At 42.0% G+C, this 19851-nt stretch overlaps 1 protein-coding gene across 1 annotated transcript in view; it reads right to left on the bottom strand.

Moving 5' to 3' along the window:
- Positions 1 to 19585, bottom strand: part of LOC132836032 (sphingosine-1-phosphate transporter MFSD2B-like) — an 81582-nt gene extending 61997 nt beyond the window's left edge. The window contains exons 1-2 of the mRNA XM_060855238.1: positions 19484 to 19585; positions 15402 to 15527 (exon numbers count right to left, since the gene is read on the bottom strand). Coding sequence (XP_060711221.1) covers positions 15402 to 15527; positions 19484 to 19585 — 228 coding nt within the window. The remainder of the gene's footprint in view (positions 1 to 15401; positions 15528 to 19483) is intronic.
- Between the last annotated feature and the right edge of the window lie 266 nt (positions 19586 to 19851).

Below are 19851 nucleotides of genomic sequence, written 5' to 3' on the forward strand. Positions count from 1 at the left end.
GCAAGAATATTCTTCTTCAGACTAGGAGACCAAAACTCCACATAATACAGTAGGACTGGCCTCACCAAAACCCTGCATAACTGCTCCAAGACATCCTTACTCCGATGCTTAAACCAGTTGTATTTCAACAACTTCAGCAAACAAAATGGACAACCTGGTTACCAGAATTTTGGTAAGCTTGCAAAATTGGAATCACAGGTTGAATGGATGCTTTTGTGAACCAGGAAAATTAAAATGGTCAGATACTGCAGTGATGTTGTAATGATAAAAATCAGAACTGATTGCAAGCGGTTTCTCAAGCGCTGTTGCTGTGTCATATTCTAGTGTACATAAGTTTGTCACTGACAAATCACCTAGTGTTTCAGTCTCAATTATGGAGTTCAGAACCAAATACACAATTCTAGCAAATTCTGAGCTATTGTCTGAAAGATCCATTACTAGGCATCCAGGTGGAGGGAGTTCAGTAACTCCCAGCTCTGGGTGATGAGGCTGCATTCTTAAACAGTCATGATTTGGAGATGCCGGTGTTGGACTGGGGTGTACAAAGTTAAAAATCACACAACACCAGGTTATAGTCCAACAGGTTTAATTGGAAGCACACTAGCTTTCGGAGTGATGTTCCTTCATCAGGTGATTGTCATGCCAAACAATCTTGTTATAGAGAAAAAAACTTCACAAGGAACCTTTGGATTTTAGAGTTCTTCGGAGTTTGGATGATGCAGTCTGTACCTGTATTATCCTGTCTGGACCAGGTCTCCAAATGGACAACATGACTTTGTGCAACTCTCCTGTCTTTCCCCACACCCTTGCATGTTGTTTTAAATAGTTATCCCTAGAATGCTTCAATGGCACCTGCCTGCATCGCACTTCCACAGTGTATTCCAGTCCCAAACCACTTGTTGACTGAAAACATTTTTGCGGCACGGTGGCACAGTGGTTAGCACTGCTGCCTCACAGCGCCTGAAGACCCGGGTTCAATTCCCGACTCAGGCGACTGACTGTGTGGAGTTTGCACGTTCTCCCCGTGTCAGCGTGGGTTTCCTCCGGGTGCTCCGGTTTCCTCCCACAGTCCAAAGATGTGCGGGTCAGGTGAATTGGCCATGCTAAATTGCCCGTAGTGTTAGGTAAGGGGTAAATGTTGGGGTATGGGTGGGTTTCGCTTCGGCGGGTCGGTGTGGACTTGTTGGGCCGAAGGGCCTGTTTCCACACTGTAAATCTAATCTAATCTAATCTAATTTGCGTCTTTTCAAATCACTTTAAATCCATGCCCGCTTGTTCTCGATCCTTTTACAGGCAGCAACAGTTCCTCCTTATCCATTCTATTTCTTGGTTTTAAAAATGTCTGTCAGATCTCCTCTCAGCTTTCTTTTCTCTGGTCCCAACCTCTCCAGTCTATCCTCAGAAATCACACATTACCAGGTTATAGTCCAACAGGTTTAATTGGTAGCACGAGCTTTGGGAGCACCGCTCCTTCCACCTGATGAAGGAGCGTCGCTCCGAAAGCTAGTGCTTCCAATGAAACCTGTTGGACTATAACCTGGTAATGTGTGATTTGTAACTTTGTATACCCCAGTCCAACATTGACATCTCCAACTCATAAATGAAGTTTCTCATCCCTGGTACCACATTCACAAACCTCCTCTGCCCTCTCTCCAATGTACTCACATCCTTCCTATAATGTGCTGCCCGGAACTTTATACAATACTGCAGCTGAAGTCAAACAAATATACAAGTTTAGCAATATGTCATTGCTGATGCAATCTATAACTGTATTAATAGATCCTGTGATATTGTATGCTTTATTTATTTATGTTTGTTCACTCATGGAACTGGGTGTCGCTGGCTGGGCTAAAATTCATTGCCCATACCTAATTACCCCTGAGAAGGTGGTGGTGTGCTGTCTTCCTGAACTGGTGCAGTTCATTTGGTGTAAGTACACCCACAACGCCCTTAGGGACGGAATTCCACAATTTTGACCCAGCAACATTGAAGGAATGATGATATAGTTCCCAGTCAGGATGTTGAGTGGCTTAAAGGGGAACTTGCAGGTCATGCTGTTTCCATACATCTGATGCCCTTGTCCTTCAAGATGGTAGTACTCATGAATTTGAAAGGTGCTGTCTAAGGATGTTGGGTGAACTTCTGCAGTGCAACTCATATACAATGCCACTTCTATGCATCAATGGTTGATTGACTGAATGTCTGTGAATGTGGTGCCAATCAGGCATGTTGCTTTGTCCTGGATGGTGTCAAGTTTCTTGAGTGTAGTTGGAGCTGCACCCACCCAGGCAAGTATGAGTATTCCATCATATTCCCTTGTGCTTTGTAGATGGTAGACATGCTTTGGGGAGTCAGGAGGTGAGTTACTCGCTGCAGTATTCCTAACCACTGATCTGCCTTTGGAGACACTGTATTTATGTGGTAAATCCAGTTGAGTTTCTGATCAATGATAGTCCCCAGGATGTTGATGGTGAGGGATTGAGTGATGGCAATGCCATTGAATACCAAGGGGCAGTAGTTAAATTGTCTCTTAAATAAAGTGATCATTGCCAGTGTCACAAAGCTGGTCTATTTTCTAAAAGCTGTTCCTTTTCTCAAGGATACTGTGTCCTTGGGTTTTTTCAGAGGGGCCATAAACAGGTCGGGCCCTGAAATGGCTGGGTTTGGTACAGAGATTAGAGGACTTTTCGTTTATATGTAAAGAGATTAGACTTAGGCCAAAGCATTTATGTTTTTATAAGTAACCTGTATAAGTCAAGGGGCGGTGGCCAGCTCTAGTTGACAAGTTCAGTCCAGAATGAATTATGGAGTTCAGCAGTGGGCTGTGTTGGAGCAAGCTGCTAAACTCTCTCTCCTTCTGCCTTTCTAACTTTGACCTGTAAGCCTTTGTTTCATTTCTACTGTGTTTAAGGGGTTTGCTTATTTGGATTGTTGTGTATATTTGGAACAGCATAATTAAGTCTAGATTGGATAGACTGAGTTCTTTAGGTATTCTTTATCCTATTCTTTGTGTTTCATTGTGTAATTTTGTGAATAAATTTTTGTCTGTTTTAAAACCTGGTAGTCAACCTCACTAACTTACTCCGGGCAATTTTCACTGTACACTTACTGAAACAAGTTGCAAAATTATGGTCTGGGCTGCCTGCTTAAGAATGTTTTGAGTGGTCCGGCCTAGTTCATAACACCTGGCATTTCTGTGGCAAATATGTTATTTGCCATTTCTTTTAGCCCAAGCCTGGAGATCATTCAGTTCTACTGCTTCTGAATATGGACAGCTTCTGTATCTGAGGAATCACTCATGGTGCTGATCATTAGCAAATATCTCCACCTCTGAATTAATGTTAGAGGGAAGGTCTTTGATGATGCAGCTGAAGACGTTTGAGCTTAGGACACTACTGAGGAACTCCTGCAGAGATATCCTGGAGCTGAGATGACTGACCTCCAACAACCATGACCATCTTCCTTATTGGAGGATAAGACTCTGGTTAGAATGCAATCTCAATGTCAAGGGTGTCACTTGCAGCTCACCTCTGGAATTCAGTTCCTTTGGCCATATTTGCGCCAAGACTGTTAAGAAGTCGAGAGCTGATTGGCCCTGGTGAACCCAAACTGAGCTGCAGTGAGCAGTTTATTGCTGAACAGGTTTTGCTTGATAGCACTGTTGATGACAACTTCCATCACTCTACTGAGGATAGAGGTCAACGTGTGGTAGTAATCCAGTTTCGATTTATCCTGTGTACAGGACATACCAGGGGAATCTTCCACATCCCATTATTACAGCATATACACACCGAGGAATTTTTTAAAAATTTAAAAAAGGCAAAAAGAAGAGGTGTTAGGCATCGTGTCACACTGAGATCTGGCTCTGAGGGAGCTGGATCAGTGTCGAGGGAGCTGGATCAGTGTCAAGGTCTTTGCACATGTAAACGAAGGGTAACTTGGTGAAAGAATATCAGCCTCTGTGAAGTTATTTAAATGGTGACAACAGAAAAGTACACTCCTGAATAAATTTGATCGCAACAGTCATTTTTTTAAGCCTGGGTAAGAATTTCCAGCATCATGCTGTTATTTGGGATGAACAGAAGAAGAAAAAAAGAAAAGTATACACACCGAGATTCCCCTGCTCCAGCAATCCATTTAGCATTGTGTCCTGAGCTTATGTTGTTTGTTCATATTTTTGCTAAAAAAATGCATCACCTCACACTTGTATATTATTTTAAAATATTTTTTATGAGGTGGACTTTTCCGGCTAAGCCAGCATTTATTGTCCATCCTTAATTGTCCAGAGGCTAGTTAACAGTCAACTGCATTGCTGTGGATCTACAGCCTCATGGGTGCGAGGTCAGGTGAGAGTGGCAGATTTGCTGCCCAAAGGAAACGAGTAAGCCATATGGGTTTTTATGATAATCAGCACTTGCGTAGTCACCATCATGGGCCGAATGGCCTTACTTCCACTCCTATGTCTTATGGTCTTATAGGTAGGCTAGCCATTAATATTAGAAATGATAGTAAAAGTTTCTTTCAATACATAAGAAACAAATGACAGGCAAAAGTAGACATTGGGCCACTTCAAACTGATGCTGGAAGCCTAGTGATGGGAGATAAGGAAATAGCAGGAGAACCTAACAAGTACTTTGCTTCAGTTTTCACAGTGGAAGACATGAGTAATATCCCAACAATTAAAGGGAGTCAGGGGGCTGAGTTGAATTTGGTTGCCGTTACAAAAGAGAAAGTGCTAGAAAAGCTAAAAGGTCTTAAAATTGATAAATCTCCTGGCCCCAATGGGATACATCCTAGAGTTCTGAGAGAGGTGGCTGAGGAAATAGTGGAGGCATTGGTTGAGATCTTTCAAGAGTCACTGGAGTCAGAGAAAGTCCCGGATGATTGGAAGATCGCTGTTGTAACCCCCTTGTTCAAGAAAGGATCAAGACAAAAGATGGAAAATTATAGGCCAATTAGCCTAACCTCGGTTGTTGGTAAAATTCTAGAATCCATCATTAAGGATGAGGTTTCTAAATTCTTGGAAGAGCAGAGTCTGATTAGAACAAGTTAACATGGATTTAATAAGGGGAGGGCATGCCTGAAAAACCTGTTGGAAGTCTTTGGAGAGGTGACAAGTAGGTTAGACCAGGGAAACCCAGTGGATGTGGTCTATCTAGACTTCCAAAAGGTCTTTGATAAGGTGCCACACGGGAGGCTGCTGAGCAAGGTGAGGGCCCATGGTGTTCGAGGTGAGCTACTGGCATGGATTGAGGATTGGCTGTCTGACAGAAGGCAGAGAGTTGGGATAAAAGGTTCTTTTTCAGAATGGCAGCCGGTGACAAGCGGTGACCCGCAGGGTTCAGTGTTGGGGCCACAGCTGTTCACATTATATATTAATGATCTGGATGAAGGGACTGGGGGCATTCTAGCGAAGTTTGCCAATGATACGAAGTTAGGTGGACAGGCAGGTAGTACCGAGGAAGTGGGGAGGCTGTAGAAGGATCTAGACAGTTTGGGAGAGTGGTCCAGGAAATGGTTGATGGAATTCAATGTGAGCAAATGCGAGGTCTTGCACTTTGGCAAAAAGAATAAAAGTGTAGACTACATTCTAAACGGTGAGAAAATTCATAAAGCCAAAGTACAAATGGATCTGGGAGTGCTAGTCGAGGATTCTCTAAAGGTAAACATGCAGGTTGAGTCCATGATTAAGAAAGCGAGTGCAATGTTGTCACTTATCTCAAGAGGGTTGGAATATAAAAGCACCTTTCTGCTACTGAGACTTTATAAAGCTCTGGTTAGGCCCCATTTGCAGTACTGTGTCCAGTTTTGGTCCCCACACCTCAGGAAGGACATACTGGCACTGGAGCGTGTCCAGCAGAGATTCACACGGATGATCCCTGGAATGGTTGGTCTAACAGACGAGGAACGGCTGAGGATCCTGGGATTGTATTCATTGGAGTTTAGAAGATTAAGGGGAGAGTTAATAGAAACTTACAAGATAATACATGGCTTGGAAAGAGTGGACGCTAGGAAATTTTTTCCATTAGGCGAGGAGACTAGGACCCGTGGACACAGCCTTAAAATTAGAGGGGGTCAATTCAGAACAGAAATGTGGAGACAGTTCTTCAGCCAGAGAGTGGTGGGCCTGTGGAATTCATTGCCGCAGAGTGCAGTGGAGGCTGGGACGCTAACTGTCTTCAAGGCAGAGATTGATAGATTCTTGATGTCTCGATGAATTAAGGGCTACGGGGAGAATGTGGGTAAGTGGAGTTGAAATGCCCATCAGCCATGATTGAATGGCGGAGTGGATTCAATGGGCCAAATGACCTTACTTCCACTCCTATGTCTTATGGTCTTATGGTCTTACTTCTCTGTCTTGAACATCATCAGTCTGTCCAGTCCATCAACTTGTCTCTGTCCTTTTTAAATTCTACACAGATCTCCTCTCAGCTTAATATTATTTGCAAGCTTTATAATTGTCCATTGTAGACCAAGATCTAAATCATTAATATTGATTAAGAAAAGCATTGGTTCCAATAATGACCCCGAGTAATGCTATATAAACTCTCTGCAAGCCCAAAAATTACCAATTAATGATTATTCTGCTTCTGATCACTCAGACAGTTTTGCCTCCATGTTATACTGTCTCTGCATTTCCATGAAGTTCACCTTTTCACGGCTGTCTGTAATGTGGCGCTGCACCAAACTCCTTTTCCAGATTCTAGAAACCTAGGTTGAGAAGCTCCATTCCCTCATCAGGCTCGCTAGCAACCACCCCACAAAGTGTTCAAAGAAAACATTGGAACTTGACCCCTCGGCAGAGTGTCCTCCAGTAAATAAGCAGATATCGCAAGACATTTGGCTACCAAGAAATACGTTAATAAAACAAAAATGTTCCAGTATCCTTAAATTAAAAGCACTCAATCCAAGTATCCACAACTTCTGAAACACAAGTCCACAAAAATTATTAAATATGAGCTTTCATAACACAGTTAACATTCATGCCAGAAAAATGTGTTGCTGGAAAAGCGCAGCAGCTCAGGCAGCATCCAAGGAGCAGGAGAATCGACGTTTTGGGCATAAGCCCTTCTTCAGGAATGAGGAAGTTGTGCCAAGCTAGCTAAGATAAAAGGTAGGGAGGAGGGACTTGGAGGAGGGGCGTTGGGAATGCAATAGGTGGAAGGAGGTTAAGGTGAGAGTGATAGGCCGGAGAGGGGTGGGGGTGGAGAGGTTGGGAAGAAGATTGCAGGTCAAGAAGGCGGTGCTGAGTCCGAGGGTTGGGACTGGGATAAGGTAGGGGGAGGGGAAATGAGAAAGCTGGAGAAATTTGCATTCATCCCTTGATGAACAGCCCACCTTATGAAGTAACATTGAACAAGTTAGAATTAAACACCACAGTTAGACTCTTCATGGCAGTCCTGGTAATGCCAGGTCAACAAAAATGCAACGCAAAAGTGTTCCCAGTGCATTTTCATGACAAATAAGCCAAAGAAAAAAAATATTCTATCAAGACAATCAAGTTCAATCTGTGTTATGTTATTGTGTTGTAGAGTATGTAAGTGCATGAGTGCAAGAGTAGAAGAGAAGGAAAAATAAGCAAAATAACACTGTCTCTGAGTTGGGAGGAACCCTCCAATTCTCATTTCTTTTCCAACAGAGTACAGCTTTCCATCACAGAATTTGGATAATTCGCTCCTCACAGGAAGTCAACAGGTGGTAACTGAAAGAATTCCATCTGGTTCACATTTGTTCCCATCTATTATATGTGACCTTTTCTTTTCGTTAGGTACAAATAAACTTACATCGGAATTGGAAAGAACAGTGAGAGTTATCGCACAAATGTTCAAGCTACTTACCAGCTTGCATAAAACCACAAATTTTGGCTCTGTCTCCAAGAGTGGGTGAAAATCCAGGAACTCAGTTCCTACTGTACTTGGGTATATGACACAACATGAACAGCTTGGCTCAAAAAGACAGCTCATTACTCAAAACCAGGTACGGATGGTTAAAGCACTCCGCACATTAATAAAAAACAATACCCAGTATGCGAGTAAGTAAACAGCTTTCATTGACAGTGTACCTATTTAGAAAATACTCATGCAACATGAAAAGCATATTTCTGTGTCTGCAAGAAGGTGCTAAATGTAGGTACATATGTCAATTAGCTCAAAACTTGCCTTGGTGTATTAGATTTAGATTATTTTTGTTGTCATGTGTACTCAAGTATAGAAGTACAGGAGTATACAAAAAGGATGTAACGTTGTCACACAAGGTGTCATCTCAAGTACCAAGACACTGAGGTACATAAACTCAGGTACAAAGTAGTAAGAGAAACACAAAGTTAAAAAGTTAAGCATTACTTCATAGAATAAGTAGAAAAATAAAGAAATAAGGTAATAGTTAACATTAAAGTCTTTCTTAATTTAAACGAGGAAAATAAAGGAATACGTTAAATGCACAACTGTCTTTGATTACATGCTATCCCAAAATTATACTGAACTCTTGTTAGTAGAAGAATTTTTTTTGCATCTTTAAAAACTGTGGAGTCGGGGGATCCAAAATGGCGGCAACCCAGCAAGTCTGAGTCTAGAGTGCTCCTCCCAAGACTTGGGCAAAGTGGGTCTCCCACCCCCACCACACTCACCAAATCATTTAAAATAGCTGTTTAATTTAATCAGTTATTTGGTATTGAATTTAAACAACTTAATCTTCAGTAAAAATGACTAAAGGGAAGGGAGATGGCAGCTCTCAGCAAGCAGGAACCCCTCCCCCACCCTCTCCAGCTGCAGCAGAGGCATCCGCAGCCGCCCCAGGGGACTTACCTACGGTGGCGAGGCTTGTGGAAATCATCTCCAAACTCGATGCGAAGATCGACGCTTTTATTGAAGAATCCCGAAGTCGATGGGACTCATTCTCAGCCGCACTGCAAAAGCACGACCGAGACATTAAGGAAATCGAGTGCCAAGGTGGAGGGGCGGAGCTAAAGGCTGCGATCTCTGAAACTACAGTGCAATCGGCCGTGGATCGGGTCCGGACTCTCGAACAGCGAGAGTCAAAAACATATTCGTTTGCTGGGCCTTCCAGAATGGGAAGAGGAAGGCCAGCTTATAGCGTTTCGCGAACAGTGGCTTCCACAGCTGTTAAATCTGGAGGCTGGATCAGGCCAGGTAAGGGTGGAATGGGCCTACCGGCTGGCAATACATGGGCCCGGCTTGAACCAGCGCCCCCGCCCGGTCCTGTTCCAGCTGCAGAGCTATAAGGAGAGGCAGATACTCCGAGAAGTTTCTAGAAATTTTGGAAAAGATCCCCAAGCCATGATCTATAAAGGATCCAAGATCATGTTATTCCAGGACTTTCCCCCAGCTCTGGTCCGAAAGAGGAAGGTATTCGATGAGGTGAAGAAGTGTTTAAGTGTTTATATATTCAGTACTCCTTACGCTACCCAGCAACGCTACGCTTTAACCATGAAGGATCCGTGTATAACTTCGGATCGCTGGAAAAGGCCAAGGAATTTTTGGACTCTCTTAGATAAATTGTAAGAGATAATTTATGTTGGTTTGTCTTCCCCCACTCCGGTTTATATCCCCCTTTTTTTATCTTACTGTTTTATGTTATCTTGGGGGGTGAGGAGAGGGATTTATTTATTTGTTCTCTACTTAATAATTTTCTTCCCCCCCCCTTGGCTTTTTAAAAATTATTCTATATATATATAAGCCGGGGGGAGTCTAGTTAATGTTGGTGGGGGGAGGTGGTTACCTTATTCTATTTTACCTCTGTCTCTAGGAGCGGGGTTGTTTTCCTTGGTTATTTTGTATTATTATATTTAATTATTATTTGTTGAGGTTATAATTTTATAGTTATATATGTTTATACATGGTACTAACATTACTAAATATATCCAGGTGTTGATGTGGGTGGGGGGTGGGGTGGGAGTAGGGTGCTCACTGTTAACTCTAGCTCTGTAGTATATTTGAATTTTCCTCATCCCATTGAGGAGTGCCTGGGTCAAAGGTGGGGCACTGGTTGGTAGAGGACCTTTGGAAAGGAAGTGATATCCCCTGGGAACAAGGGGGAAATTCACCATTTAAATACTTTTTTTTATTTAGAAATATAGTTTTTTATTATACTGTTGTGAGTGTATTAGAGAGCCTTTATTTTTGTGAATTTTATATGCTCAATGATCGGGAAGTTCTGGATAAGGTTTCCCCTCCCGAGGGGTCTCGGATTTTCCCGGACAATTATGGTTGATCAGTCGGTTAAGTGGTGCACCTGGAATATCAAGGGGAGTAAGTCAAAAGGAAGAAAATATTATCAAATCTCAAGAAAGAAAGGGTTGATTTCACTCTCCTACAGGAGACACACTTGTTGGATAAAGAACACTTAAAATTACAACAGGGTGGATTTGATCAGGCCTTTTTTTCTTCTTTTAGCTCAAAAAGCAGGGGAGTTGTTATTCTTATTCGGAATAATTTCCCTTTCAAAATCCTAAATCAGGTAAAAGACGTATCTGGACGATATATTCTGATTAAACTCTTATAAATGGAGAGGAATATGGGATTTTAAATTTGTATTGTCTCCCAGCACATCCTTTTAAATTTATAACGGAAGCCTTCTCAAAACTGATAGCTTTTGGTGCTTGTCATACAATTATAGGGGGAGATTTTAATTGTATTATGGATCCGGAAATAGATAGGATTCCCAAGAGTACTGCAGGAGTATCTCCCAGATCTAGACAATTGGTGGATTTGAACAAAGAATTAGGATTAGTAGATGTATGGAGATGTCTTCATCCACAGGGCAGAGATTTTTCTTTTTACTCCAATCCACATAAATGTCACACCAGAATTGATGTGTTATTTGCCCCCTCGATTTTTTTAAAATTCCATATCATCCTGTAAAATAGGTAGTATAGCAATTTCCGACCACGCTGCTGTATATATGGAAATCAAGGCGAGGAACAATGGGACATCCCCTCGGCATTGGCGTATGGACCCCTTCCTAACGAAACATAGTAAATTTCTAAAGTACTTCTCTCAAGGATTTAAAACTTTTTTAGAAATAATTTAGGTACGGCTAGCAACCCATCAATAATGTGGGAGACAATCAAAGCTAACGCACGAGGTTTGAACATCTCATACTCAGCGACCCAGAAAAACTTAAAGGGAGAACAACAGCGTCTGCTCAAAGCTCGCTTAAAAGCAGCTGAAACAGCATACACTGATAGACCTTCTATTATCAAATTGCAAAGGATTACCGCCCTTAGGACAGCTCGAGACACCACGCTTACCCAAACGACTAAGAGGGAAATATTATTTGCAAAACTAAGGTTATATGAATTTGGCGAAAAACCGGGTAGATACTTAGCATTTCTTGTAAAGAAAAAAAAGGCCCCTCCTTGATATCACGTCTACCAAGGAAAGTACGGGTATTTTGACTCATGATCATAAAAGGATTAACGTAATCTTTAGAAAATTTTATTCTGATTTATATAAATCGCAGAATTGTGAAGACAGGACTAGGAAGATGCAATCATTTTTTAAAAATTTGACCTTTCTGGACCTAACTCCGGAACAGGTATCAGTCCTAAATGCTCCCCTAACAGTCCAAGAAATACTTGACGCAATCAGGCAACTTCAGAGCGGTAAGGCACCTGGCCCAGATGGCTTTCAAGCTGAATTCTATGAAGAACTTACAGGAATATTGGCTGATCCACTTATGACTACGCATACAGTCAGGGCTGTCTCACGCCTTCATTGAAAGAGGCAAATATCTCTCTTATCCTTAAAAAAGGAATGGACCCAGAAGATTGCGCGTCATACAGACCAATATCCTTGCTAAATGTAGATTTTAAAATCCTTTCTAAAATGTTAGCATTGAGACTAGAAAGGGTATTGCCACATATCATAAAGGAGGATCAGACGGGGTTTATTAAGGGCCGTAGATCATCCAATAATATTAGACGGGTTTTGAATATGATTCAAGCCTGCCATCAGGGAAAGATACCAGGAATAGTAATCTCATTAGATGTGGAAAAGGCATTCGATAGGGTTGAATGGTCATATTTGTTTTACACATTGGAAGGGTGTTTACCAAATGGGTCTCAACATTGTATAGTGATCCCAAAGCAGTTGTGGTTACCAATGGATTAGGTTCGGATAGCTTCAGTGTGGACAGGGGCTCCCGTCAGGGATGTCCTCCCTCGCCATTGTTATTTACGCTAATAATTGAACCACTAGCAGAAGCTATATGGGCTGATCCTAATATAATGTCCCCGAGGATTGGTACAGGTAAACATAAAATTACCTTTTCTGCAGATGATGTTCTTCTATTCCTCAGTAATCCTCTGATGTCCATGCCTCATTTAATTCAAGTTATTAATACATTTAGTGCATTCTCAGGCTATAAAATTAATTTGTCAAAATCGGAGGCTATGCCAATGGGTGGCCTTGCTATGATATCCCACTTAGTGGACGGATCACACTTTCCCTTTCGGTGGTCCCTGCAGGGTTTCTTATATTTAGGCATTTTTATTGCCCCAGTATTTGGTCAGTTATACAAGGCTAACTTTGTGCATTTACTGGAAAGGATAAGACAGGACCTCCAGCGATGGGGAGACCTTCCAATTTCCTGGCTGGGTAGAATAGCACTAATTAAAATGAATGTCCTGCCCCGTGTCCTATACCCTATGAGAATGCTTCCGGTGATGCTGCCGAGGCTGGCACTACATAAATTATATGGCTGGTTGGGTTCCTTTATGTGGAATCATAGACGGCCCCTCATTAAGCTGAAGAAGCTACAGCTTCCATAGGCAAGAGGAGGATTGGACTTCCCAGATTTTAGGAAATATCAGTTAAGTTCCCTATTAAGTTACATAGCTGATTGGGTCTTGTTTGACCCGCAATCAATCTGGCTGGACATCGAGGCTTCTCAAGTAAAATGCCCACTTATTAACCTTTTATTTTCAGACAAGAGAAAAATCATTACGGATCACTGTAAAAACCCTATCATACTAAACACAATTAAAGTTTGGAATACAATGTGGCAAAATGAGGGCAACTCACATAAAACATCCCCCTATGCTCCGATAGTGGGAGCATGGGGATTTCAACCGGGGTTTACAGATACTACTTTTAAACTCTGGAGATCCAGGGGTATCACATGTTTAGGGGACCGATTTAAAGAAGGGGTCCTGATGTCTTTTGAACAGCTGCGTCAGAAATTTGGATTAACTAATGGAGACCTCTTTTGATACTTCCAAATTTGAGATTATATACAGAAGAAGACTACGTTATTAGATCGTCTTTATAAATCAGATAGAGAATGTAGAGTTCTACGGCCAATGGGGGTATCTTCCGTCAGTACTATTTATCATTTATTACATATCGGGAGATATGGACAATCTGCTTAAAACATGGGATCAGGATTTGTGACTAGAAATCTCTATAGAAACGTAGAATGACATTTGGGAAAACGCCAGAAGAATCACCATCTGCAACAGAACTCAGGCTATCCAGCTGAAGTTACTTCACTGGGCCCATATAGCACCGGATCGATTGGCAAAATTTAAGGCAGGAGCATCTCCAATGTGTCCCAAATGTAAAATAGAGGTGGGCACTCTTGTACATTGCCTATGGACCTGTCATAAGAACCGTAGATACTGGACTAACGTAGCAAGTACCCTGACAGAAATTTTAGCAACGGAAATGAAAGTGGACCCTGTATCTCTCCTTTTGGGCTTTTCGAACTTACCCTCCCTGGATATGCACAGGAAGAGATTATTTTCTATTCTCTCTTTCTGTGCAAGGAAAAATATTTTGTTAAACTGGGTGGCTGAGGGCCCCCCTGGACTTTCAAATTCGCTCAGATTAATTATGGAAGGTATTCCCCTTGACCTCCTTACAAATATGGTGCACCGAAAGACCAAATTATTTCATAAAATGTGGCAGCCCTTCTTGAATTATATAAATACAGATATTTCAGCTATCCTAACAAGGGCTTTTATTGAATTGAGATTACGAACCTGGCTGGTCCGGGGCCCCTTGGGAGAGGAATCCCCACACGAATACAGGTTTTGTTATATTTGATGTTAACACATTCCGAGCATGTATCTCACTATCCAATTTCTGTGTTATCCGTTGATTTTATTTCTTTCTTTTATTTGAATAATGTAAGAGACATAATTATACACTCTGGTTAGTTGTAGGTTAGATTAGTAGTTAGTTGAGTTTTGTTTCTTTTCCCCCCTCGGTATTTTTCTTTTGTTAAATTTTGGTTATTATTATTTAAGATTTAATAGTATATCAATATTTATACTTGAGAGTTTTTTTTCTTTTTGTAAACTTGTAAAAATGTTAAATTTCCAATAAAAACATCTATAAAAAAAAACACTGTGGAGTCAAGGAGGAAGAACTGGTTTTGATTTACAAGGATGACTGCATAATTTCACATCAAGAAATGATGTGGAGGAGCTGAGGAGTTGTTTTCAAATGAAATTGACTGGATCTCAGCCAACTGAGCAGGTTGGAACTGGAAACAAGTTCCAGAGACACAGAAAACAGAGAGAGAGGGAGAGAGAGACACACACACTGAAGGCTGTGCTATTGTTCTCCCCAGACTACCCTGATCCACTCCCCACTCATCTGCCTACCACAACACCAACATTTCAGCTCACCCACCTGCCACCCTAATTGCTTGCCACTTAACCACCTAACACCCCCCTGCCTGACACTTTTCACACCTATCATCCTACATACGTAACACCTCACCGATCTGCCATCCTGTACACCAGCCGCTTCACCAATTCGCCACATCACCAAGCTAACCCTGCCACTGAACCACCTCACTCATCTATTGATTCATGCCATTACGTCAGCATACCTACCCATCCTCTCACCATGCCCATTTACTCATGCATTCTAGGCTATTACCCGCAAAACCTTTACGTTGATAACGTAACTCATCATGTGATAAGAATTTGTACATTGTAGCCATGTAGTAACAGGAATGCAGAATGCTGGGTGAATGGTAAGATTCTTGGTAGTGTAGATGAGCAGAGAGATCTCGGTGTCCAGGTACACAGATCCATGAAAGTTGCCACCCAGGTTGATAGTGTTGTTAAGAAGGCATATGGTGTGTTAGCTTTTATTGCTAGAAGGATTGAGTTTCAGAGCCATGAGGTCGTGCTGCAGCTGTACAAAACTCTGGTATGGCCGCACTTAGAGTACTGTGTACAGTTCTGGTCACAACATTATAGGAAGGACATGGAGCTTTGGAAAGAGTTCAGAGGAGATTTACTAGGATGTTGCTTGGTAGACTCACTCAATCAACTCAATTAATATATATGGTTAACCATAAATAACAGTTCTCAAAAAGATTTTTAAAAATGTACTTATGACAACTATTGAATACTGTATATATACCTGTGCAACATCAAGTAGAAATAATTGCAGGAAGAATCCTAAAATACTTCTAACCATCTCATATGGAACACCTCCAATTCCAAAGGATAACTTGTTACATATGGTCAATTTACTTGTTTCTTCATCCTAAAGCAGACAAATGTAATTATTCTTATTCTTGCCATTATTACCTTGAAAAAAAAATGAAACACAATGCAAGTCAATTATTATTCAGTTCAACGTACTGTACATTTGTTTATAGAACATAGAACATTACTGTGCAGTACAGGCCCTTTGGCCCTCAATGTTGCGCTGCTCTGTGAACCAATGTAAAGCCCATTTAACCTACACTATTCCATTCTCGTCCATATGAGCATCCAATGACCACTTGTATGCCCATAAAGTGATTGAGTATATTATTGCTGCAGGCAGTGCGTTCCACACCCCTACTACTCTGAGTAAAGACACTACCTCTGACATCTGTCCCATATCTATCACCCCTCAATTTAAAGCTATGTCCCCTCATGCTAGCCATCACCATCCGAGGAAAAAGGCTCCCACTGTCCATCCTATCTAACCCTCTGATTATCTTATATGTCTCGATTAAGTCACCTCTCAACCTTCTTCTCCTTAATGAAACAGCCTCAAGTCCTTTCCTCATAAGACCTTCCCTCCATACCAGGCAACATCCTGGTAAATCTCCTCTGAACTCTTTCTGAAGCTTCCATGTCCTTCCTATAATGTGGTGGCCAGAACTGCACACAATACACCAAGTGCGGCCGCACCAGAGTTTTGTACAGCTGCAGCATGGCCTCATGGCTCTTAAACTCAATCCTTCTAATAATAAAAGCTAACACACCGTATGCCTTCTTAACAACCCTATCAACCTGGGTGACAACTTTCATGGATCTGTGCACCTGGACACCAAGATCTCTCTGCTCATCTACACTACCAAGAATCTTACCATTCACCCTGTACTTTGCATTCCTGTTACTCCTTCCAAAGTGAATCACCTTACCTTTCCCTCATTAAACTCCATTTGCCACTCTAAGCCCAACTCTGCAGCTTATCAATGTCCCTCTGTAACCCACAATATCCTTTGTCACTATCCACAACTCTACCAACCTTAGTGTCAGCCGCAAATTTACTAACCCATCCTTCTATGCTCTCATCCAGGTCATTTATAAAGATGATAAACAGCAGTGGACCCAAAACTGATACTTGCAATACACTGCTCATAACTGAGCTCCAGGATGAATATTTACCATCAACCACCACCCTCTGTCTTTTTTCAGCGAGCTAATTTCTGATCCAAACCGCTAAATCATCCTCAACCCCATGCCTCAGTATTTTCTGCAACAGCCTACCACGGGGAACCTTATCAAATGCCTAAATGAAATCCATACACATCATAGCAACCGTTTTACCCTCATCCACCTGTTTGATCACCTTCTCAAAGAACTCAATAAGGTCTGTGAGGCACGACCTACCCTTACAAAACTGTGTTGACTATCCTTAATCAACTTATTCCTTTCTAGATGATCATAAATCCTATGTCTTATAACCCTTTCCAACACTTTACTTACAACTGAAGTAAGGCTCACTGGCTTATAATTACCAGGGTTGTCTCTACTCCCCTTCTTGAACAAGGGAATATTTGCTATCCTCCAGTCCTCTGGCACCATTCCTATCGACAATGACGGCATAAAAATCAAAGCCAAAGGCTCAGCAATCCCCTCCCTGGCTTCCCAGAGAATCCTAGGATAAATCCTATCCGGCCCAGAATTGCTAACATCTCCTCCTTGTGAACTTCAATCCCATCTAGTCTAGTTGAACGTATCTCAGTATTCCCTCGACCACATTGTCTTTTTCTCGTGGGCATATTGACAAAAAATATTCATTTAGTGCTTCCTTTATCTCCTCTGACACCACACACAACTTCCTACAACTATCCTTGATTGGCCCTAATCTTACTCTAGTCATTTTTTTATTCCTGATATAGCTATAGAAAACCTCAGGGTTTTCCTTGATCCTATCCGCCAACAACTTCTCATGTCCCCTCCTCGCTCTTCTTAGCTCTCTCTTTAGGTCTTTCTTGGCTAAATTGCAACTCTCAAGCACCCTAACTGAACCATCACATCTCATACTAACATAAGCCATTTTCTTCCTCTTGACAAGAAATTCAACTTCCTTAGTAAACCACAGCTCCCTTGCTTGACAACATATTCCCTGCCTAAGCGGTATGTACTTATCAAGGATCCGCAATAGTTATTCCTTGAATAAGTTTCATATTTCAAGTGTGTCTATCCCCTGCAGTTTCCTTTCCCATCCTATGCATTCTAAACCTTGCCTAATTGCAATGTAATTACCTTTTCCCCAGCTATAACTCTTGCCCTATGGTATATACCTATCCCTTTCTATCACTAAAGTAAACATAACCAAATTGTGGTCACTACCACCAAACTGCTCACCTCCCTCCAAATCGAACACCTGGTCGGGTTCATTACCCAGTGCCAAATCTAATTTGGCCTCACCCACTGTTTACTTGTCTACATATTGTATCAGGAAACTCTCTTGCACACGTTGGTCAAAAACTGATCCACCTAAAGTACTTGAACTACAGTATTCCCAGTCAATATTTGGAAAGTTAACATCTCCCATAACAACTACCCTGTCACTTTTGCTCCTATTGAGGATCATCTTTACTATCCTTTCCTCTACATCTTTGGAATGATTCGGAGGCCGATAGCAAACTCTCAACAGGATGCCCTCTCCTTTCCTGTTTCTAACTACCTCAGTAGACGAGTCCTCAAATCTCTTTTCTGCAACAGCAATACTGTCCTTGACTAACAATGCCACACTCTCCCCCACCCCCTTTTACCATTTTCTCTGTTCTTACTGAAACATCTAAATCTCAGAACCTGCAACAACCATTCCTGTCCCTGCTCTTCCCATGTCTCCGAAATGGCCACAACATTGAAATCCCTGGTATTAACACATGCTGCAAGTTCACCCATCTTATTCCGGATGCTCCTGCCATTGAAATAGACACACTTCAAGCCAACTTCTTGTTTGCTGGTGCCTTCTCGCGACCTTCAAACCTTATTTCGGACCTCGCTACTTTTAACCTCCTGTCTACTCGAACTGCAATTTAGGTTCCTGAACAACATTAGCAAATATCCTCCCTAGGACATTGGTATTCCTCTGGTTCAGATGAAGACCATCCTGTTTGTCAAGGTCTCATCTACCCCAGAAAGAGCCTCAATTATCCAGCAATCCAAAACCCTCCCTCCTACACCATCCCTGTAGCCACATGTTCAATTCCTCTATCTCCCTATTCCTCGCCTCACTAGCATGTGGCATGGGCAACAAACCAGAGATAACAACTCTATTTATTCTAGCTCTAAGCTTCCAAGCTAGCTCCCTGAATTTCTGCCTTAAATCCCCATCTCTCTTCCTACCTATGTCACTGGTGCCTATGTGGACATGACTTGGGGCTGCGCCCCCTTCCCCTCAAGGATCCCAAAAACACGATCAGAGACATCACGAACCCTGGTACCTGGGAGGCAACACACCAACCATTTATATTTTGTACGGCTTATTGCTCCAGCCCGCAAAAGAGATAATTTTATTTTTGTGTTCATTTTTCTAGGTTAACATCGGAAAGAATAGAAGCTTTCTTATTAAAGTGGTTCAACTAGAATGTGGTTTCGTTTTTCAACACCAAACATGCATGTTACAAAAGACTTCCACTTATTATGATGCTGTAGTTTTCAAAGGTTATTTTATCCTGGGTTTTATTATTAAGAGATTGAATGAGATGTAACAACCTATCTGTAAGAAAGTAAACAGCTTGTGTAGCCTCAGAATTTTTTTAAAAGTTAGAAAAATAGAGGCAGCCTTGCTGGTTGTTGCCAGCTTTAACAGACCAGGCTTTCTTTCTTTAGTTTTTAGGTTTAGCTTTAAGCAGTTGCTGTCATAGGCAGTTTTTCTCTTGGTTTCAGCTAGCAGTTGGGGTTTCTTTCTGCTACTGTGGCATATCAGAGCTGTCCTGGGATGTTCTCCTCTGGGCAGCAGGAGCTCTTCATTCCACACTTCAATACCTCAACAGGGAAGACCTTATCTGCTTTGGTTACACCATGAAGTCTGTTACCATCCTTCGCCTGTTCCACGGTGAGTGGCTCAACCACCAACCCATTCGCCATTTGGACCAGTGTCAAGCAGGGCTGCGCATCACCCCTTTTCTTGATCTATCTCACTGCAGTGATTCAGCTCACCACCAACAAGCTCCCCACTAGAGTGGAGCTGATCTACAGAACCAGTGGGAAATTATTCAACCTCACACCACCTTCAAAAGCAAAAACCAAAGTCATCTCAACCAGTGCCATTGAGCTACAGTATGTGGATGATGTCTACAGATGTGCAAACTCAAAGGACAAACTCCAGACCACCGTCAGCACCTTAACGGAGG

The sequence above is a fragment of the Hemiscyllium ocellatum genome, chromosome 3, assembly GCF_020745735.1.
Source record: "Hemiscyllium ocellatum isolate sHemOce1 chromosome 3, sHemOce1.pat.X.cur, whole genome shotgun sequence".
Lineage (NCBI taxonomy): Eukaryota > Metazoa > Chordata > Chondrichthyes > Orectolobiformes > Hemiscylliidae > Hemiscyllium > Hemiscyllium ocellatum.